At 38.7% G+C, this 19,368-nt stretch overlaps 1 protein-coding gene across 1 annotated transcript in view; it reads left to right on the top strand.

Moving 5' to 3' along the window:
* The window catches only part of LOC107719738 (propionyl-CoA carboxylase alpha chain, mitochondrial-like), a 73,339-nt gene that overhangs the window by 39,913 nt on the left and 14,058 nt on the right, over positions 1–19,368 (top strand). Inside the window, exons 15-23 of the mRNA XM_016527230.1 lie at positions 778–846; positions 941–1,016; positions 1,112–1,325; positions 1,762–1,836; positions 2,035–2,068; positions 2,141–2,239; positions 3,926–3,979; positions 11,298–11,438; positions 18,571–18,648. Of these exons, the coding sequence (XP_016382716.1) occupies positions 778–846; positions 941–1,016; positions 1,112–1,325; positions 1,762–1,836; positions 2,035–2,068; positions 2,141–2,239; positions 3,926–3,979; positions 11,298–11,438; positions 18,571–18,648 (840 nt within the window). The remainder of the gene's footprint in view (positions 1–777; positions 847–940; positions 1,017–1,111; positions 1,326–1,761; positions 1,837–2,034; positions 2,069–2,140; positions 2,240–3,925; positions 3,980–11,297; positions 11,439–18,570; positions 18,649–19,368) is intronic.

Here is a 19,368-nt window from a genome sequence, read left to right as displayed (position 1 = left end):
TGTGTGTCAGATTCACACATCGATCAATACAGGAAGAACAGGAAGACACGTCCTCTTCAGTGAAAGATCACTGGTTTCCGGGAGCTGCTCAGGACAGGATGAGCAAAATGTTTTGATTTCAGAAACACACACGCACAGACATACACGGATGAGGTTTACATTTCTAAAGAAAGCAAACATCACTGAGGATATTTACAAATGATTCTTTCATTTATAGGCAGGGCCAAAAGAGAACATTGTGTGATGTGTTTGGTGGTTATTAATAGTTTTGTGTTCCGGTGATTTTTGCCTTAAAGATTTGTTTTGAAAAATCACATGAAATGCAGGGCACGCTTTTTGTGAAGTAGGCCATGTGAAAAAAAAAAGACATACTGCAAAAGCTCTTTATGCAGGCCAGTTCATGCATTAAAGGGGTCATATGATGCTAATAAAAATAACATTATTTTGTGTATTTGGTGTAATGAAATGTGTTTATGCGGTTTAAGGTTAAAAAAACACATTATTTTCCACATACTGTACATTATTGTTTCTCCTCTATGCCCCGCCTTTCTGAAACGCATCGATTTTTACAAAGCTCATCGGTCTGAAAAAGCAAGGTGTGCTGTGATTGGCCGAATACCTCAAGCGTGTGATGGAAATGTTAACGCCCCTTACCAACACCAAGAGCTTGTAACACTCCAAAGAGAAAGGAAAATTTGAAATCGCATCATATGACCCCTTTAAGTTTTTGGGAATTCGATTTTTGATGATAATTGTTATTTTGCTTTTCTTTCGAAGGTTCGAGTGGACAGTGGAATTCAAGAAGGAAGTGACATTAGTATCTACTATGATCCCATGATTTCTAAGGTAATAGAATAGTAATCCAAGACAATCTTAACAGTCTCATTTCATTTAAACTGTCAGACTAGTCCACTGATTTATTATTGTTGACGTCGACTAGCTGGTCACATACGGTAAAACACGAGAAGAAGCCCTGAAGAAAATGGAAGAAGCGCTTGATAATTATGTTATCAGAGGTAAATTGCATAAATAAGTAGGCAGAAACCTTTAAATGTCAAAATAGTTCAAATGCACAACATTTCTTGAATTTCCAGTTTTCTCATTCGCACAGGTGTGACCCATAACATTCCTCTACTGAGAGAGATCATCGTCCACCCTCGGTTTGTGTCTGGTGATATCAGCACTAAGTTTCTCCCGGAGGTGTATCCTGATGGGTTCAAAGGTCACATGTTAACAGCAGGAGAAAGACGGGAGCTGCTGGCTACGGCTGCGGCTCTTTATGTAGCAGCACAGCTCCGATCTCAGAAGTTCCTGGGAGATCTGAGGTGAGAGACAGATGGGGCATCTGGATTACACACACTGATAAACTACGGACACTCTTGTCATTCAGTTAAACGGTAGTTCACATCACCATTTCCAAGTTCTCTATGACCATTATTAAAGGAATAGTTCACCCAAAAATGAAAATTTGCTGAACATTTACTCACCGTCAGGCCATCAAAGATGTAGATGAGTTTATTTGTTCATGGGAACAGATAATAAAGCGTAATTCTTCCTCTTCTGTTACTGAAAGACCCTCACAGAGCGGCAGCTCTCACACTTTCCCTAAGACGTCCCTCACTAACTGTGTGTTTAGACACCTGTGGCCCTTCAGTCAGGGATAAAAGGAGCCTCGGGGGTTCAGGGGCCTCACCTGATCTCTGTGGACCCCTCTCTCTCTTTCTCTTACAGCTGAGGGCTGGATGTGTGTTTCTCTCCCAGAACTGCACATCAAACTGGACCCCCTGCTCCTGAGAGGGCCCTGGAGGTTCCAGTGTCCCAGCCTGCTTTGGGAATGTAACTGATTATTCAGAACTGTTGTTTAGACAAGTGTTTGAGGGCTGAGGGTAATCAGTTTGACCAAAGACTAACATGAAACCCCCCACCTCCCCTAACAGGCATCAGGTGGTTTTGGGTGCAGAAACTACTGACTGACCTTACATGAGTTCAGAAACTTACATTTGATTTCTTTGTCTCGCTGTTTCTTTCATACAGATCAGCTCAGGCTTTTTCCTCTCTCACACACATAGTAACTCAATTATAACACAGACTTTTGTTGTCCTCCGTCTAACTCCTACCGTGTGTGTGTTTGTTGGTTTAGGTGGAGATAGATGGAGAGAAGGTTGAAGTGTCTGGAGAATGGAACTTGGCCTCAGCATTGCTGCCCATCACCATCAACGGCAAACACCGGAATCTCCAGGTTTACAAACACACATATGCATATGTAGGGAATAATTGAAAAGTTATGATGAATTATTGATAAGTAATGCACCAGAGGTGATGTATTTACAACCGCGGTGTAAATATTATTTTTGCAACTGTCCAATCAATCCAGCTGTCCAGAGGCCACATAAGCCCAGGGTGGTTCTGGTCCACCCAGATTGCTGACCGGTCCACTCAATCAATCAGAGCTGCCAGAATATACTAACGGTGTGGAAATAAAACCGCAAAATAACCACATCTGTTGTGTATATATAGTTTGTAAAGTGTATTTTTTACAAATACATATATACAGGTTTTTTTTTTTTTTGCTGATCTGCTCTCGAGATTTGCGACTGCTGTTTTTAATGAACGCAGTGTGTGGAATCATTATCGGGTTATTATAAAGATTGCTGTTAAATGTCAAATTTTTATTACTTTACTGCCAAGAGAATGGAGGTGAACAACCACAGTGTTGAGCTTGCTCGCATGTAGCATCTCTCAGTTACTGTAGTGACTCGATTAATCCCAAATGCTCCTTCTTCTGTCATATGTAGCTTTAGAAAGTTTGATTGATTCTAGTGAATGGTTTTGTTCTAAACAGACTTCTAAACTAAGAAAAGTCTGATTCATTCTACTGAATTAATTTGTCCTACACAGGCTCGTTTATCTTTGGAAAGCCTAATTTATTCTGTTGAATTGCTGTGTTCAAATGGTTCTTGTAAATGTCCAAAAAGATTGAGCATTCCGAGTCCCTACATGGGATTTCATGTCTGTTTTTTATATCATTTTGTCTTTAACTATGAAGTTATAAAAATTAGGTAGTATTTTTAAATTCGTTTTTTCCCCACGCATTTATATTTAGTATAAATGTATCCTTTTTTTAGTTTGATGTTGTAACCTTGTTCATTCACTAGATAAGCCCATAATATTATTGGATAGAGGCACAGAACAGAGGACCTCACTATTGCACAAACATCTGTCAACTTGGAGATTACTGGCCTCGCCACTGATCCAGAGTCAGTTATTCAGCTTATTACACAGCTCTTTGGAGTTTTTGATTCTGATTGATCAACTGCATTGTGATTTTTTTTTTCGCTATAAATTGACTAGCGTCCCAGACAAAATCAATGTCAAGTATTTTTTTTAATAAAATTTAAAATTATTCATTTTATGTAAAATGAACCCCTTCAAGGAAATGACTTTTTTTTTAAATTTTTTTTTTTTTTTTTACAGCATTTTTAAATGTAATATTAATAATGTATAAACAATTATTTTATTTTTGATTAACAGTGTAGTAACTTTATTATAATAATGCATCATGATGAGTGTGTTTATTTGTATTTTACAACTGCATCAAACATACTCATCCAAACAGAATTTAGAGTTGGAACTATTTGTATATCTATCCCTTATATACTAGTTACATTTATCCCTTACTTATACTACGGTTACCTATGTGTTCTTTGCCCCTAAAAATCTGTTGTGTGTAGAACTATTTTCTTATTGCACCTATATGCAGCTGTAATGAGGTCAGCAAACCAGCTGTGTATTTTAATAAAATGAATCGATATACTAGAAACATGTTGGCCAGTCAGAACGAACAATTCACCATAGCTGTGATATAAGCACAACCACGGTGTACGATAACACACATTATGTTTTACTGTTTTGTCTCTAAATGCAGTGTCTGTTGCGGACAGCAGCTGGAGAAATCACCCTGCAGTATCTGGGCACTTCAGTAAGTCTTTAAACAAGCACCTCATAGTGGCATGAACTATATGTCAGTGGTTCTCAACTGGTTTTACTTCAAAACCCAGATTATGGAGATGGTGGCCTAGCACAGTAGCAAAATGTATCATATTAAAGTTAATCAAAATGTTCTTCAATTATAGCATTGGAATGTTTTATTTAGCTTATGTATTATTTATTAAGCATAATTGTCCACAGCACAAATGTTCATCCTCGCTCTAAATTAACTCGCCTTTAATTTCAGTCATGGTCATATTTTCTTTTATCTCGCATACTTTTTGTTCATGTTTTTTTCAGTGTATAACGGATGAGGGTCCTTTTTAAGGATGAGCATGCCAAACCCATGCCAAAATACTGCAGAGTTTGGCTGAACAAACAACCTTGGATGACAAAAAACTATTTGGGCAATAATGAAAAAAAAAAAAAAACGTGACGTGACATGTGGCCAAGTATGGTGACCCGTACTTGGAATTAGTGCTCTGCATTTAACCCATCCAAAGTGCACACACACAGCAGTGAACACACACACACCGTGAACACACACCCGGAGCAGTGGGCAGCCATTTTTGCTGCGGCGCCCGGGGAGCAGTTGGGGGTTCGGTGCCTTGCTCAAGGGCACCTCAGTCGTGGTATTGAAGGTGGGAGAGAGCGCTGTACATTCACTCCCCCCACCTACAATCCCTGCCGGTACTAGACTCGAACCTTTACGAGTCCAACTCTCTAACCATTAGGCCACGACTTCCCCCAAAGGAACAAAGTACTCTTCTTTTAAAATTAATAAGCATTTTTTTATTTATTTTTTACCCAAGCCATTCATGATTATACGATTTTATTTGTATTATTATAGTTTTTTCATGTTGTCCAAGACCCTGTCAGAAACTTTTTTTTTGTCTGTGACCCTTCAGTTGAGAACCATTGCTAATATGAATGTTTTCAAAGACCGTTCTAGTGTTTCTGTTAGTTATCTGTCTGTAGTTCATCCTCAAGTATTGCTTGTGTGAATCGTTCAGTAGCTGATGAGTACGATAATGACTGAAGTCACACCAAGGATAATAGCTATAATGGAAAAAGATACCGTTTTAATAATCGTTCTAATTAGGGAATAGTGAAGTCCACACCACAGCTATAATGATAAAGACACGGAGAAATAATAGCGTTTCGGAACCATTTTTTGTAAAGTATTTCATAATAATTTAAATGTATATTATAATAACAATTATAAAACGGATAGTTCCGGTCCTTGATTCTGATTGGTTGAGCCGCGTTCAAAGCTGTTGTAAATTACTCTACAAACATACACCTTTGTTTACTTTGTCTGTTGCTTGGCAACCACTTTGTTGCAACCACAACTGTTTCTGAGGAACTACATTGTTTGGTGGAAGAATACTGTTTTTATTAATATCATTACACTTTATTTGCTTTGTTTTATTTTGTGAAGCCGTGGTTTACAGTGAATTTATAACAGCTAAGGGGGTTTTAGGCACTCCGCTTAGCGTCCTGCCTAACAACGCCCCTTAGCTGTTATAAATTCACTGTAAACCACGTCTTCTTGGGGCTTATTGCTTTATAATAATAATTCTCTTTTCAAACTTGGGAAGATGGTTGGCGCATGTTCCATTTTCAAATGCACGTTATAAGCAACTCAAACTCATAGCACTTGCATAGATGGAGTTCATGTGGAGCAGCATTTGCTGCAAACAAAGACACTGAAAACACTGTTATCATGAGTTATAAATTCATAAATCATGAATTATATAATTGCAACACAGTCTTTGTGTTAAACCATATCACGTTCTCAGGCATTGTTAGAATTAATAAAAAAGTTACTGGCCAACTGGTGAGAAACACTGTTTCATATACTCACCAACGCTGATTTTACTGACATTTGGTGCTTGGTGAGTGTTCGTTTTAGGCTCTGTTTATAGTTATTGTTTTTGTTGGTCCATGAGCACTCTATGGTGTTTTTCTGTGTACCTCATGCTGGGTGATATATGCTATATAATGTCACTCACAGGAGCGTGTATCCTGTCTTAACACTCCAGTCGATCTGCCAAACACGCAAACACACAGACTCTCACACTCAGTGTGTTCAAAACAAAGCACAGGTGTCTCAACCCAACTACAAATCAACCCAAGCCGTCCCGTCTTTGTTTACCCAAAGCCACCTAAACAATCAGCATCGGCGAATCACCAGCTTAAACAAACAAACAGGGTTAAAAACACAGTAACTCTGTAAAAGAAGAGGAAATGCCGGCTTCCAGACTGCACACGCGTGTGCTTCATGGGGGGTCTCTGCTTCAAAGATCTTCTGAGGGGGTTTGTTTCAAAGTTTCCGTGGGGTCATGGCTATTATGGGATGCCTTCCGTTCATTCTGTGTTAACGGGACAGTGGGGCTGTGGTCGTCAGCGCTTGTCTGTTTCTCCATCATGTCCAGCAGAAACCAGAGTTTAACAGTTTTCAGAGTTTCCTCATGCCAGAAAAGTAATATAGATTTATCTTCTCAGGAATGGCACTCAGAAATGCTGTGAGACCATTAGTAGAGCACCTCAAGCCTCAAAGCGCCTTCCCTAACCTACTTCATGAGTAAAAATTAATTAATGAGTACCAGAAACGGTATCATGCCTTTATCCTTATTATAAATAATCAAAACTTGATCTTGACCTTATAGGCTGCATCCCAAATGTGCATATTGTCCATCTCTAAATGGCATGCGAGATTAGGATTAGTGTGTCCCAAATCAAGGTGCATTGAAAATTGTCAATGGTGCCAGGATGGTATAATGTTTCTGGTAGATTTTTGACGTGTGCATATTTGCATGCTTTACTGGCCAATATCACCCACAACCCCTTGCTCTAGAATGGAGCATGATTTTGTGACCGCTCACTCAATGTGTGTAGAAAGCCTGCATGTGACAGCTGTGCAGACCTTGTGCATTCTGGCAGTCGGTTTATTAAAATATTCAGGTGCAGTCTCATTTCATGTTTTCTGCAGCGCTTCCCATAGGTGTGATTGGCTTGTAGCAGACTTCGCGAACCTTGCAGATGAACACCTCAAACTGTGATTCATCTGACCTTAATAATTCCAGTTCCTCTATAATATCTGTCAGTAGCAGATGTGGCATTTTCTTTGAAATTTAGAAGCCTAAGTCTTCTCTTCAGTGTTGCAGGTTGTACTTGGAATAGCCTTAGTTTCTCAAAACAGAGTATGGACTGAAGTGTTTGTAAAGAAATGCTGCTTTTGGTCATTTTTAAAATCGAAATTTGATTCACAAGTGTACAGGGACTTTAGTGCACTCAGTGCTTTAGCAGCTGAAAAAAAGACACTTTATTGCAGTCTCCAGTCTCCACACATCATTATGCAGCGCAACTATGTTCAACTGTGCTGATAATAAGAATGTTTCTCGAGTACCAATTCAGTACGTAAGAATGATTTCTTAAGGATTATGTAACGGTGTTACTGAAGTAATGAATGCTGTAAATGGGGCTTTTTGTCATCACAGATTACAGATTTGCCGTATCCAAAGTTTCTGCAGTTTAAAATTCATGTTTCAGAATTTGTAATTCCCCTTTTTACTCAAATTGTTATACTGGTAGTAATGCCCCATGTTTGGGGACAGTAAAAAGTGAATAGTTTAAGAATGCATTAAATTGATCAAGTGGCAGTAAAGACATTTTAAAGGGGTCATATGATGCGATTTCATTTTTTCCTTTCTCTTTAGAGTGTTACAAGCTCTTGGTGCATAAAGAAGATCTGTAAAGTTGCAAAGACTAAAGTCTCAAATCCAAAGAGATATTCTTTATAAAAGTTAAGAGTTAGCCACACCTACCTAAAACGGCTCGTTCGAACACGCCCCCACATATCTACCTCACTATGTGGGAAGATTTGCATAAAGCCCCCAAATGTTCACGCAAAGAAAGAAGACGTAACTTTTATTCTCGCTGTAGTATTGATGCCGCCATGTCGAGACGCACATTTCATTAACCCAAAAAACAAAAAAAATTTTTTTTTAAGCAGCATCAATTGACCCTTTTAAAAAAAAATTTTTTCATCAAAAAAAAAAAAAATTAATGGTTTCCACAAAAATATGAAGCAGCTCAACTGTTTTCAACATTAATAATAAGAATTTTTTCATGATCAGCAATTCAGCATGTTAGAATGATTTCTGAAGGATCATGTGACACTGAAGACTGCTCACAATATTCCTGTTTTTACTGTATTTTTTGATCAAATAAATGCAGTCATGGTGACTGAATCAAATTATTTAAAAAATCTAACTGACCCCAGATTGTAATGTAATTGATTGGTAATGTAATTTGTAATGATAAATAACTATTTTATAATAATATATTTTAAATTAAAATATAATAATATATTTTATATTTCTATATTTTAAGTTCAAATACCCAACTGTGTTGTGGTTCTTCTAAGCACATGCTGGCAACCACTAAATATTTCAGTTGTGACTTCACCTTGTTGCTCAGAGATTGAGTGATTTGACCCCGGACACAGAATCATCGCCCTTCATTACCGTGTGTGACCTGAGTTTAACACACATGATGTAAGGCTTCCTTAGTTGAATTGCTGGAAAGCAGACATATTCCCTTCAGAGAGCTACCCAGTGATTAATGAGTGAGCCACCTTTTCCTTTCTGCTAAATATAGCACAGAAATGACATCACTAATATACAAGGGGGTCTTCACAATGACACGCTAGTCAGGAAGTACCAGTGAGAGTGGGAAACGTGTAGGGTTTGTTTACACTTGTCGTTTGGTTCTCTTGGTTCTTTTGGTCCGGACCAAAAAATAAATTGATTAATTTATTCCCGGTTCACTTAGCATTCACACTGTCATTTTTAACACTGAACCTAAAAATACAAAACAAAAGGCACAAGGATACAGCCACAACCTGATTGGACAGCTTTTGTGACATATATTTTGCGACAGAACTTACCGAACATCCAAAACAATGCTGTGTGCTGGGCTAAATATGCTTGTTGGATGCGTGTACATATGGTGGGATTTTTTTACCAGCTTATAACTTAGATTTGCAAGTTATAGATTTGCAAAGAGCTTAGAGCTTATAAAATGTGTAAAAGAGTCGAAACAGTGCCAGAAATTGGCAGAATTGCTGCACACATGGAGATCCGCTTCAAAGAGACAGCGGTTCCGATGCCTGTACCAAACTAGCCATGAGCATGAACATGATGAGCTTATAGTTCATAAGATAAGAGAATGTTTTTAGTTTGTTTAGATGTCGTTGGTCCACGTTGCATTCATATTTCTGTCGAACTGCAGCAGTTTGTTTGGGAGTGGAAAAAGTGGGTCTTGGTCAGCTTGTTTGGTGCGCACCAAGGTTCAGATGGCAACGTTCACACTTATTCAAATGAACCACATTAACAGAGCAGTCGCACCGCAGTCCACAATCCAACCAAACCTGCCAAGTATGAACACACACCCATAAAAAAGTTTTCAGTTTTTCAAGTTTTTTCTGAGCATTTGAGCTCTGTAAATGATGCTGTGAATATGGTGTGGAGGTATGACCCCCATTGTACTCAAATATCCATCTCACAACACGCTCACCCCTCCATCCTGAAGTGTCGGTGCCCTGTTCTTTTTGTGACTGTATTAATTAGCTCTTCATTTGCTCTGCAGGCTGTTATGAGCTAATGGCTCTCCATTAGTGTCTGTATGGAGAGCAGGGGGCGGATGCACTTGGCATACTGCTGCTGCTGTGAGAGGGAGAGAGAGGTTGTGTGTGTTTGCGTTGGTAATCATTAAATTGACAAAACTGCTTTTCATTCACTGAGCAGTGCGGAGGGCCAGGCTTCACTCGTCTGTTAATTGAATTAGACTGGCCACTGACAGAGCCTTTCATCTGTCTGAGACACACAAAGCAAAATAAACATTAGCTGCCCAGCATGTGACTGGATACAGATTTGTGCTGCCATCTAAAGGTGAAGATGGGAAGCTATGGAGAAAATCATGAGGTTTCACACGAGTAAAATGCACTCTCCAACCATTTCTTAGCTATTTGTTGTGAGCTGTGACATAAAAATGGAGTCTTCAAAAAAAGAACTGGGAACTGGTGAAACATCTGCTATAATATAATTAAATATTGGCCATACCATTCAGAAGTTTGTGGTCAGTAAGATTTTATTATTATTATTTAATTTTTTTTTTTATTTAATACTTTCAGCAAAGACACATCAAATGAATCGAATATGCCAGACAAAAATCTTAAATGGACCAAAAAAAAAAATAATTAAATAGAAATTTTGAAACATTTATTCATGAAAAAATCCTGACAAAAATCTATCAAATTATTATACATTTTCAACATAGGTAATGAAAAGAAATGTTGAGTAGCACATCAGTGTATTAGAATGATTTCTGAAGGATCATGTGACACCGATGACTGGAGTAATGATGCGGAAACTTCAGCTTTGCATCAAATCAATAAATGACATTTTACATTATATTTACATGGATAATAGTTGTTTTAAACTGTAATAATATTTCACAATATTACTGTTTTTACTCTAGTTTGATAAAATAAATTCCGCCTTGGTGAACAGAAGAGACCTTGTTCAAACCTCTAGTGTGTGTTTTTTGCAAAACTGCATTCAGAATACACGACTAATTTTGAATGGCCATCAGTGAAAAGATGCAGTTACAGCATCTAACATCAGGGCCTAATGGAGTCATTATAAGCAAATAAACCATCACACTTTATCTTTTACATACTACACACAAAAATGACACGAACTGGTGAAAATCAGCAGATCCAAACAGAAGGATGTCTGATGAGTGTGTCTGGAAACAAAGTCATGTTTATAAAACACTCAGATGTTACAACGAGCACTTCAGAAGATGAATTACTCATGTGGGTTTACCAAAATGTATGAGATTTAAAAAATTAGTCCAAGGCAGTTAAGGCAAGAAAATGAAATGTACATGGGCACAAAGCATGGGTACGTTCTGCAGCATTTCCAAGTATCTGAAAGCCCTGCAAGCAAGTAATTTTCCATAATTTTCTTGGATGTGCAATCTTCTGTGATATTATGGGCTATTATTGAATTATCATTGATCTTGGTCTGAATAAGATATAATGTGCACTAGACTTTATATTGTTAAAAAAAAAAAAGAATCTAAAAAAAAATTGGGGGAAATGTGTTTGTGTGTGGGTTTGATGTTCTTTTGGGTCTTTCTTTTGGAGTGTCTCATTAATTGTTTGTTTTTTTGTATCATAGTATTCTGTATTAATTGAGGTATCTGTGTAACCGTTTCTCTGTGTTTCATGTGTTCAGTTTAAGTTGCGTGTGCTGAGTAAACTGGCAGCATATCTCAGTAAGCACATGCCAGAGAAGATTCCAGAAGACACCAGTAGTATCCTCCGCTCTCCCATGCCAGGATCTGTGGTGGCTGTGTCCGTTAAACCAGGAGATAATGTAAGTCACTTACTGGAAAATCAGTAGAACTATATTTCTCCCCATTTCCCTGTTTAACAAATGGATTCACATTTAATTTGGATTGTTCAAAGGGTGAAATATTAAGGAAGCTGACCCCTAAATATTTCACACAAAAACAGTGAGATATTAGTCAAATGCCAGTCACTTAGAAAAACGATGTGAAAGAATATATTGATATTAGCAATAAATGTAGTAAGTACACTTTATCTTGTGTTAGTTCATAGAGTTCACCAAGAAATGAAAATGCCGTCATCATTTACTCACCATTATCTTCATGCAGCAAAAAAGTACATGTGGCTTGTGTATGTCTTTACTGTATTTTTTGATCAAATAAATGCAGCCTTGGTGAGCATGGAGAATCAAAGGATTTAAAAAAAATCTAACTAACCCCAAATTATAATGTTGTTAATTGGTCATATAATTTGTACAGATAATGGAAAAACAGTCGAAGTAATTCCAGTCTTTGTTTTTATACATTTTAAATTCAAGTGCCCAACTATGTTGTGGTACTTCTCCTAAGCACATGCTGGCAGCCACTAAATATTTCAGTTGTGACTTCACCTTGTTGCTCAGAGATTGAGTGATTTGACCCCGGACACAGAATCATCGCCCTTCATTACCGTGTGTGACCTGAGTTTAACACACATGATGTAAGGCTTCCTTAGTTGAATTGCTGGAAAGCAGACATATTCCCTTCAGAGAGCTACCCAGTGATTAATGAGTGAGCCACCTTTTCCTTTCTGCTAAATATAGCACAGAAATGACATCACTAATATACAAGGGGGTCTTCACAATGACACGCTAGTCAGGAAGTACCAGTGAGAGTGGGAAACGTGTAGGGTTTGTTTACACTTGTCGTTTGGTTCTCTTGGTTCTTTTGGTCCGGACCAAAAAATAAATTGATTAATTTATTCCCGGTTCACTTAGCATTCACACTGTCATTTTTAACACTGAACCTAAAAATACAAAACAAAAGGCACAAGGATACAGCCACAACCTGATTGGACAGCTTTTGTGACATATATTTTGCGACAGAACTTACCGAACATCCAAAACAATGCTGTGTGCTGGGCTAAATATGCTTGTTGGATGCGTGTACATATGGTGGGATTTTTTTACCAGCTTATAACTTAGATTTGCAAGTTATAGATTTGCAAAGAGCTTAGAGCTTATAAAATGTGTAAAAGAGTCGAAACAGTGCCAGAAATTGGCAGAATTGCTGCACACATGGAGATCCGCTTCAAAGAGACAGCGGTTCCGATGCCTGTACCAAACTAGCCATGAGCATGAACATGATGAGCTTATAGTTCATAAGATAAGAGAATGTTTTTAGTTTGTTTAGATGTCGTTGGTCCACGTTGCATTCATATTTCTGTCGAACTGCAGCAGTTTGTTTGGGAGTGGAAAAAGTGGGTCTTGGTCAGCTTGTTTGGTGCGCACCAAGGTTCAGATGGCAACGTTCACACTTATTCAAATGAACCACATTAACAGAGCAGTCGCACCGCAGTCCACAATCCAACCAAACCTGCCAAGTATGAACACACACCCATAAAAAAGTTTTCAGTTTTTCAAGTTTTTTCTGAGCATTTGAGCTCTGTAAATGATGCTGTGAATATGGTGTGGAGGTATGACCCCCATTGTACTCAAATATCCATCTCACAACACGCTCACCCCTCCATCCTGAAGTGTCGGTGCCCTGTTCTTTTTGTGACTGTATTAATTAGCTCTTCATTTGCTCTGCAGGCTGTTATGAGCTAATGGCTCTCCATTAGTGTCTGTATGGAGAGCAGGGGGCGGATGCACTTGGCATACTGCTGCTGCTGTGAGAGGGAGAGAGAGGTTGTGTGTGTTTGCGTTGGTAATCATTAAATTGACAAAACTGCTTTTCATTCACTGAGCAGTGCGGAGGGCCAGGCTTCACTCGTCTGTTAATTGAATTAGACTGGCCACTGACAGAGCCTTTCATCTGTCTGAGACACACAAAGCAAAATAAACATTAGCTGCCCAGCATGTGACTGGATACAGATTTGTGCTGCCATCTAAAGGTGAAGATGGGAAGCTATGGAGAAAATCATGAGGTTTCACACGAGTAAAATGCACTCTCCAACCATTTCTTAGCTATTTGTTGTGAGCTGTGACATAAAAATGGAGTCTTCAAAAAAAGAACTGGGAACTGGTGAAACATCTGCTATAATATAATTAAATATTGGCCATACCATTCAGAAGTTTGTGGTCAGTAAGATTTTATTATTATTATTTAATTTTTTTTTTTATTTAATACTTTCAGCAAAGACACATCAAATGAATCGAATATGCCAGACAAAAATCTTAAATGGACCAAAAAAAAAAATAATTAAATAGAAATTTTGAAACATTTATTCATGAAAAAATCCTGACAAAAATCTATCAAATTATTATACATTTTCAACATAGGTAATGAAAAGAAATGTTGAGTAGCACATCAGTGTATTAGAATGATTTCTGAAGGATCATGTGACACCGATGACTGGAGTAATGATGCGGAAACTTCAGCTTTGCATCAAATCAATAAATGACATTTTACATTATATTTACATGGATAATAGTTGTTTTAAACTGTAATAATATTTCACAATATTACTGTTTTTACTCTAGTTTGATAAAATAAATTCCGCCTTGGTGAACAGAAGAGACCTTGTTCAAACCTCTAGTGTGTGTTTTTTGCAAAACTGCATTCAGAATACACGACTAATTTTGAATGGCCATCAGTGAAAAGATGCAGTTACAGCATCTAACATCAGGGCCTAATGGAGTCATTATAAGCAAATAAACCATCACACTTTATCTTTTACATACTACACACAAAAATGACACGAACTGGTGAAAATCAGCAGATCCAAACAGAAGGATGTCTGATGAGTGTGTCTGGAAACAAAGTCATGTTTATAAAACACTCAGATGTTACAACGAGCACTTCAGAAGATGAATTACTCATGTGGGTTTACCAAAATGTATGAGATTTAAAAAATTAGTCCAAGGCAGTTAAGGCAAGAAAATGAAATGTACATGGGCACAAAGCATGGGTACGTTCTGCAGCATTTCCAAGTATCTGAAAGCCCTGCAAGCAAGTAATTTTCCATAATTTTCTTGGATGTGCAATCTTCTGTGATATTATGGGCTATTATTGAATTATCATTGATCTTGGTCTGAATAAGATATAATGTGCACTAGACTTTATATTGTTAAAAAAAAAAAAGAATCTAAAAAAAAATTGGGGGAAATGTGTTTGTGTGTGGGTTTGATGTTCTTTTGGGTCTTTCTTTTGGAGTGTCTCATTAATTGTTTGTTTTTTTGTATCATAGTATTCTGTATTAATTGAGGTATCTGTGTAACCGTTTCTCTGTGTTTCATGTGTTCAGTTTAAGTTGCGTGTGCTGAGTAAACTGGCAGCATATCTCAGGAAGCACATGCCAGAGAAGATTCCAGAAGACACCAGTAGTATCCTCCGCTCTCCCATGCCAGGATCTGTGGTGGCTGTGTCCGTTAAACCAGGAGATAATGTAAGTCACTTACTGGAAAATCAGTAGAACTATATTTCTCCCCATTTCCCTGTTTAACAAATGGATTCACATTTAATTTGGATTGTTCAAAGGGTGAAATATTAAGGAAGCTGACCCCTAAATATTTCACACAAAAACAGTGAGATATTAGTCAAATGCCAGTCACTTAGAAAAACGATGTGAAAGAATATATTGATATTAGCAATAAATGTAGTAAGTACACTTTATCTTGTGTTAGTTCATAGAGTTCACCAAGAAATGAAAATGCCGTCATCATTTACTCACCATTATCTTCATGCAGCAAAAAAGTACATGTGGCTTGTGTATCGTTTTCCTAGTTCTCAGATCAATTTTGCTTAAAAAAATAATAATAATAATAAAAAAGAAGCCTAATATTGGAGCAGTTGAACAGTAAAAATGCCCCTTTTACATTGGTGAAAATTTCCGCCACCCACTGGACTGGAGTATGAAGCACTAGATGGCACACAAAAAACTTAAACACATAGGGATGAATAGCAAAAGTTTGGAGTTTCCAGTGAAATCTGCCTGGACAATTCTAAAATGTAAATAAGTATAGGTTTACAGTTGTGATCCATGATAAGGCAAAAACACAATTTGAAAGGTGGATTTATGATGTACTTGCTCATTAGGGCCTTTCGCACCGCTTTAGTTCCAGAACTAAATGTACAGTACTAAAGTACTGGGACGATTTTGCGCGAACTATTTCCCAGTACCATTTAAAGGGTTGCATTCGCACCGAGAGTGTGTACTAAGAAGTGACGTAAGCCGGTCGACAGCAACGTCATTTGTGTGCGGCATTCAACAACAGAAACAAAGAAGAACAACATTAACAACAGGAGGATGGAGGACGCTGTGATCGAAGCTGTGTTTTTGTTGTGTCTCGCGGGTTTCACAATAATGGACATGGAAAGTCGACGTATACGTAAAGCGATTGAAAGAACGGAAAGGAGGACTAAGAATCTCCAACGACAACTGGCAGTGCTACATTTGCTACAAGTGACTGCACTTGAGCGTCCGTCCATCTATCGCTGTTCTCCATACCTGCGAAATAAGTTGACACAATGTTTACAGTATGTTTACACGGCGTTTTAAATCATGGCGGGTGAGGGCGTTTTCATACGCGTTTGGCCAATCAATGTCTACTTACGTCACGATTAGTACCAGTTGTGCCGGTTAGACCCTGCTCCGGAGTAGGAGCTAATTTGGTTCTCGAAAAAGGCAGTCCGGTACTAAAATCGCACCCAGTTCCGGCGGTGCGAAAACGCCAAAAAGTGGGTAGTTCCACAATTAGTTCTGGTACTATGAAAAGGTTCCCACGGTGCGAAAGGCCCTACTGACGTAAGGGTCTCACTTGGGAGCCCCAATCACCTCTGAGCATTACAAGAAATGGCCAATGACAATTGGCGAGTGGAATTTGCATCCCAAGCCACTATTCATACATACAAGTTGGCAGCATGCATCTACTCATTCAGGTTTGTGCTGAGGAGCCAAGAAGCATCCCGGCATTCAGCGCAGTTCACGGTTGTGGCATGAGAGATGTAACATCTCCGTTCCCTCCTTCAGGGAACGAGGGTTACATACGTAATCGAGACGTTCCCTATCAGTCAGTCATTATCGACGTTACGTCGACACTGAAGTTAGGGGTCCTGATGGAAAGCGCCACAACCAGAACTGTGTTACGAAAATTGAAGGTGCAGGTGCTGACAAGCAAGCGTGTTAGAACAGATGGACCTCAATCCATAACCTACCTAATGCCTTATAAGCCAGATCATTTATCAAATACACGGACATACCAGGGAAGCCGAAAAAAAATTTGTTCCGACACTCTCACAATTCTAGATTTCAGCAACCGTTTGGATGCAGAGACACATCTGAATAGGAATGTGAACACTAAGACTGGTTACAGCACTGTCTTGACCCGAGTTCGGGAGAACACAACAGGAACTGACAGTCAACAAATTGTCTAGGGAAGGCACAGGTTTACCAAAGGAAACCATATCATGGAAAAAAAACATACAGGATTACCAAGGGAATCTCATGTATGGAACCAAGTCCAGTAAAAGGGGGTGACTAATGGCATACAACCCAAATACTGGATGTGACAACAGACTCCTCCGCTGAATGCCACAGGGTGTTGGAGGAATCGACCAGGATTCACCAGATGGGAATGTACTGGAAGAAGATAAGCACACGTATCCTAACCAGAGGAATGGCACCGCAAGCAAGACACAGAGGCAGGCCTCCCACAAATTACCGGTACTAAAATCGCTCCCAGTTCCGGCGGTGCGAAAACGCCAAAAAGTGGGTAGTTCCACAATTAGTTCTGGTACTATGAAAAGTTTCCTGCGGAACTGAAAAGGCCCTAAAATTTTAAAAAATTGTTCCCCCAGAAATGGAAATTTACTGAAAATGCTCTCACCCTCAGACCATCCAAGATGTCGTTTGTTTCTTCATGGGAACAGATTTGGAGAAATTTAGCATTTTATCACTTGCTCACCAATGGATCCTCTGCAGTGAATGGGTGCCGTCAGAATGAGAGTCCAAACAGCTGATAAAAACATCACAATAATCCACATGACTCCGGTCCATCAAATTAACACCCTATGAAGTGAAAAGCTGTGTGCTTATAAGTAACAAACTCAAAAGTAATTTTGACCAAAACCAATTACATGGTGTAGCTTTAAGTACTGGGTTGTTTTTCAAGCTTCCAACCAGGTGTTCATTAATTGATCTCCTTTTGTGTTCCACAGAACAAAGAAAGTCATACAGGTTTAAAATGCCGAGTAAATGAGGACGGAATTTCTGTTTCGAATGAACTATGGCTTTAAATAACGTGATTTGCATTAGGATGACATCATCTGTAAAGCTGACTGCACTTCAGTATGACAAAATGTCTGTGTGTGTGTTTTTGTGTGTGTGCGGGTGTTGCTGTCAACTTGAATTGAATGTGTCCTGACTCAGTTTGTTAATGACTTGTATGTAATGCACAGACCGACTGACTCCGGCTAATACATCTGAGCCCTTCCAGTAAAACATCTCATTCACTCAGCAGCGTCACACACACACACACAAGAGCACTGCAATGAAGAGCTCTCACACTGATTAGTCACCACACACACACACAGCAGTGATGTTCACACCACCTGATTTCGGCACTTCTGTATAGATAAGACAGAAATGAATCTTTGTGGATGGAGGGAAATAGTAATTCCTCAGTGCTTGCTTATTTCCATAATCCATTTCCCTAATGGAGAGTTTGATAGATATAGACAGAGGTTTCTTTTATTGATTTTGCTCTCACGTTACAGTGAGCTTTTTTTTTTGCGTGTTAACTGTTATGACTCTTCTAATGCATGAGCCTTTATGAAATGATATTATAATATTCCCCTGCTCTTTGTGCTGAGGTTTTGTGTACTAGACCTGCAGAAGTCTATGACATTATTAAATATGTGGCGGGAAGATATTCTGTGAGTCATGTGTTTTAAGAAGTGATTATAAAGTGCTCATTGTGGAATAGCTGTTGTGGTTTATTGTTCTTTGGCATTCTGAAGGTTGCAGAGGGACAGGAGATTTGTGTGATTGAAGCCATGAAGATGCAGAACAGCATGACCGCAGCAAAGACTGCCAAGGTGAGCTCACACACACATACATAAGTTGATACATAATCCTCCTCACTACTTTGTGCATCATAAATCGATATGACATAAAGAACACACTCTTCCACATAGCTACATTACAGTACCTAACACCATGAGGGAGGGAGAGAGAGAGAGAGAGAGCGAGGGGCCGCGGCCCATTATCCACACTGACCACTATCCACACTATTCTGACCAGACCACTTAGCTACTGTAAAAAGTCTCTCCCTCCTTGTAAGACGGCTAAAACCAGATTATGGTTATGGTGTTTATGGCTCCTTTGATGGATGGCTGGATATTTTATTGTACTTAAAGGGTTAGTTTACCCAAAAATGATTCTGTCATTAATTACTCACCCTCATGTCGTTTCAAACCCGTAAGACCTTCGTTCATCTTCGGAACACAAATTAAGATATTTTTGATGGAATCTGAGAGCTGTCTGATCCTGCATAGACAGCAACGCAACTGACAAGTTCCCAAGTCCAGAAACGTAGCAAGGAGATCTGTAAAATAATACATGTGACATCAGTGTTTCATCCGTAATTATACGAAGCTACGAGAATACTTTTTGTGCGCAAAAGAAAAAAAAATAAAGACTTTATTCAACAATTTGTCTCCTCTGCATCACCTTGTAGCGCCATTTTGGAGAATATCAGCTGGACGTAAACAGCGTATGCTGTTCTGTGTCAGCTGCGTCACACGGATACGCTGTTT

Source organism: Sinocyclocheilus rhinocerous, unplaced genomic scaffold, assembly GCF_001515625.1.
Source record: "Sinocyclocheilus rhinocerous isolate Xijiao unplaced genomic scaffold, SAMN03320098_v1.1 scaffold721, whole genome shotgun sequence".
NCBI lineage: Eukaryota > Metazoa > Chordata > Actinopteri > Cypriniformes > Cyprinidae > Sinocyclocheilus > Sinocyclocheilus rhinocerous.
Note: the sequence above shows the minus strand (reverse complement) of the source record. Positions and strands in the feature narration are given on the sequence as shown.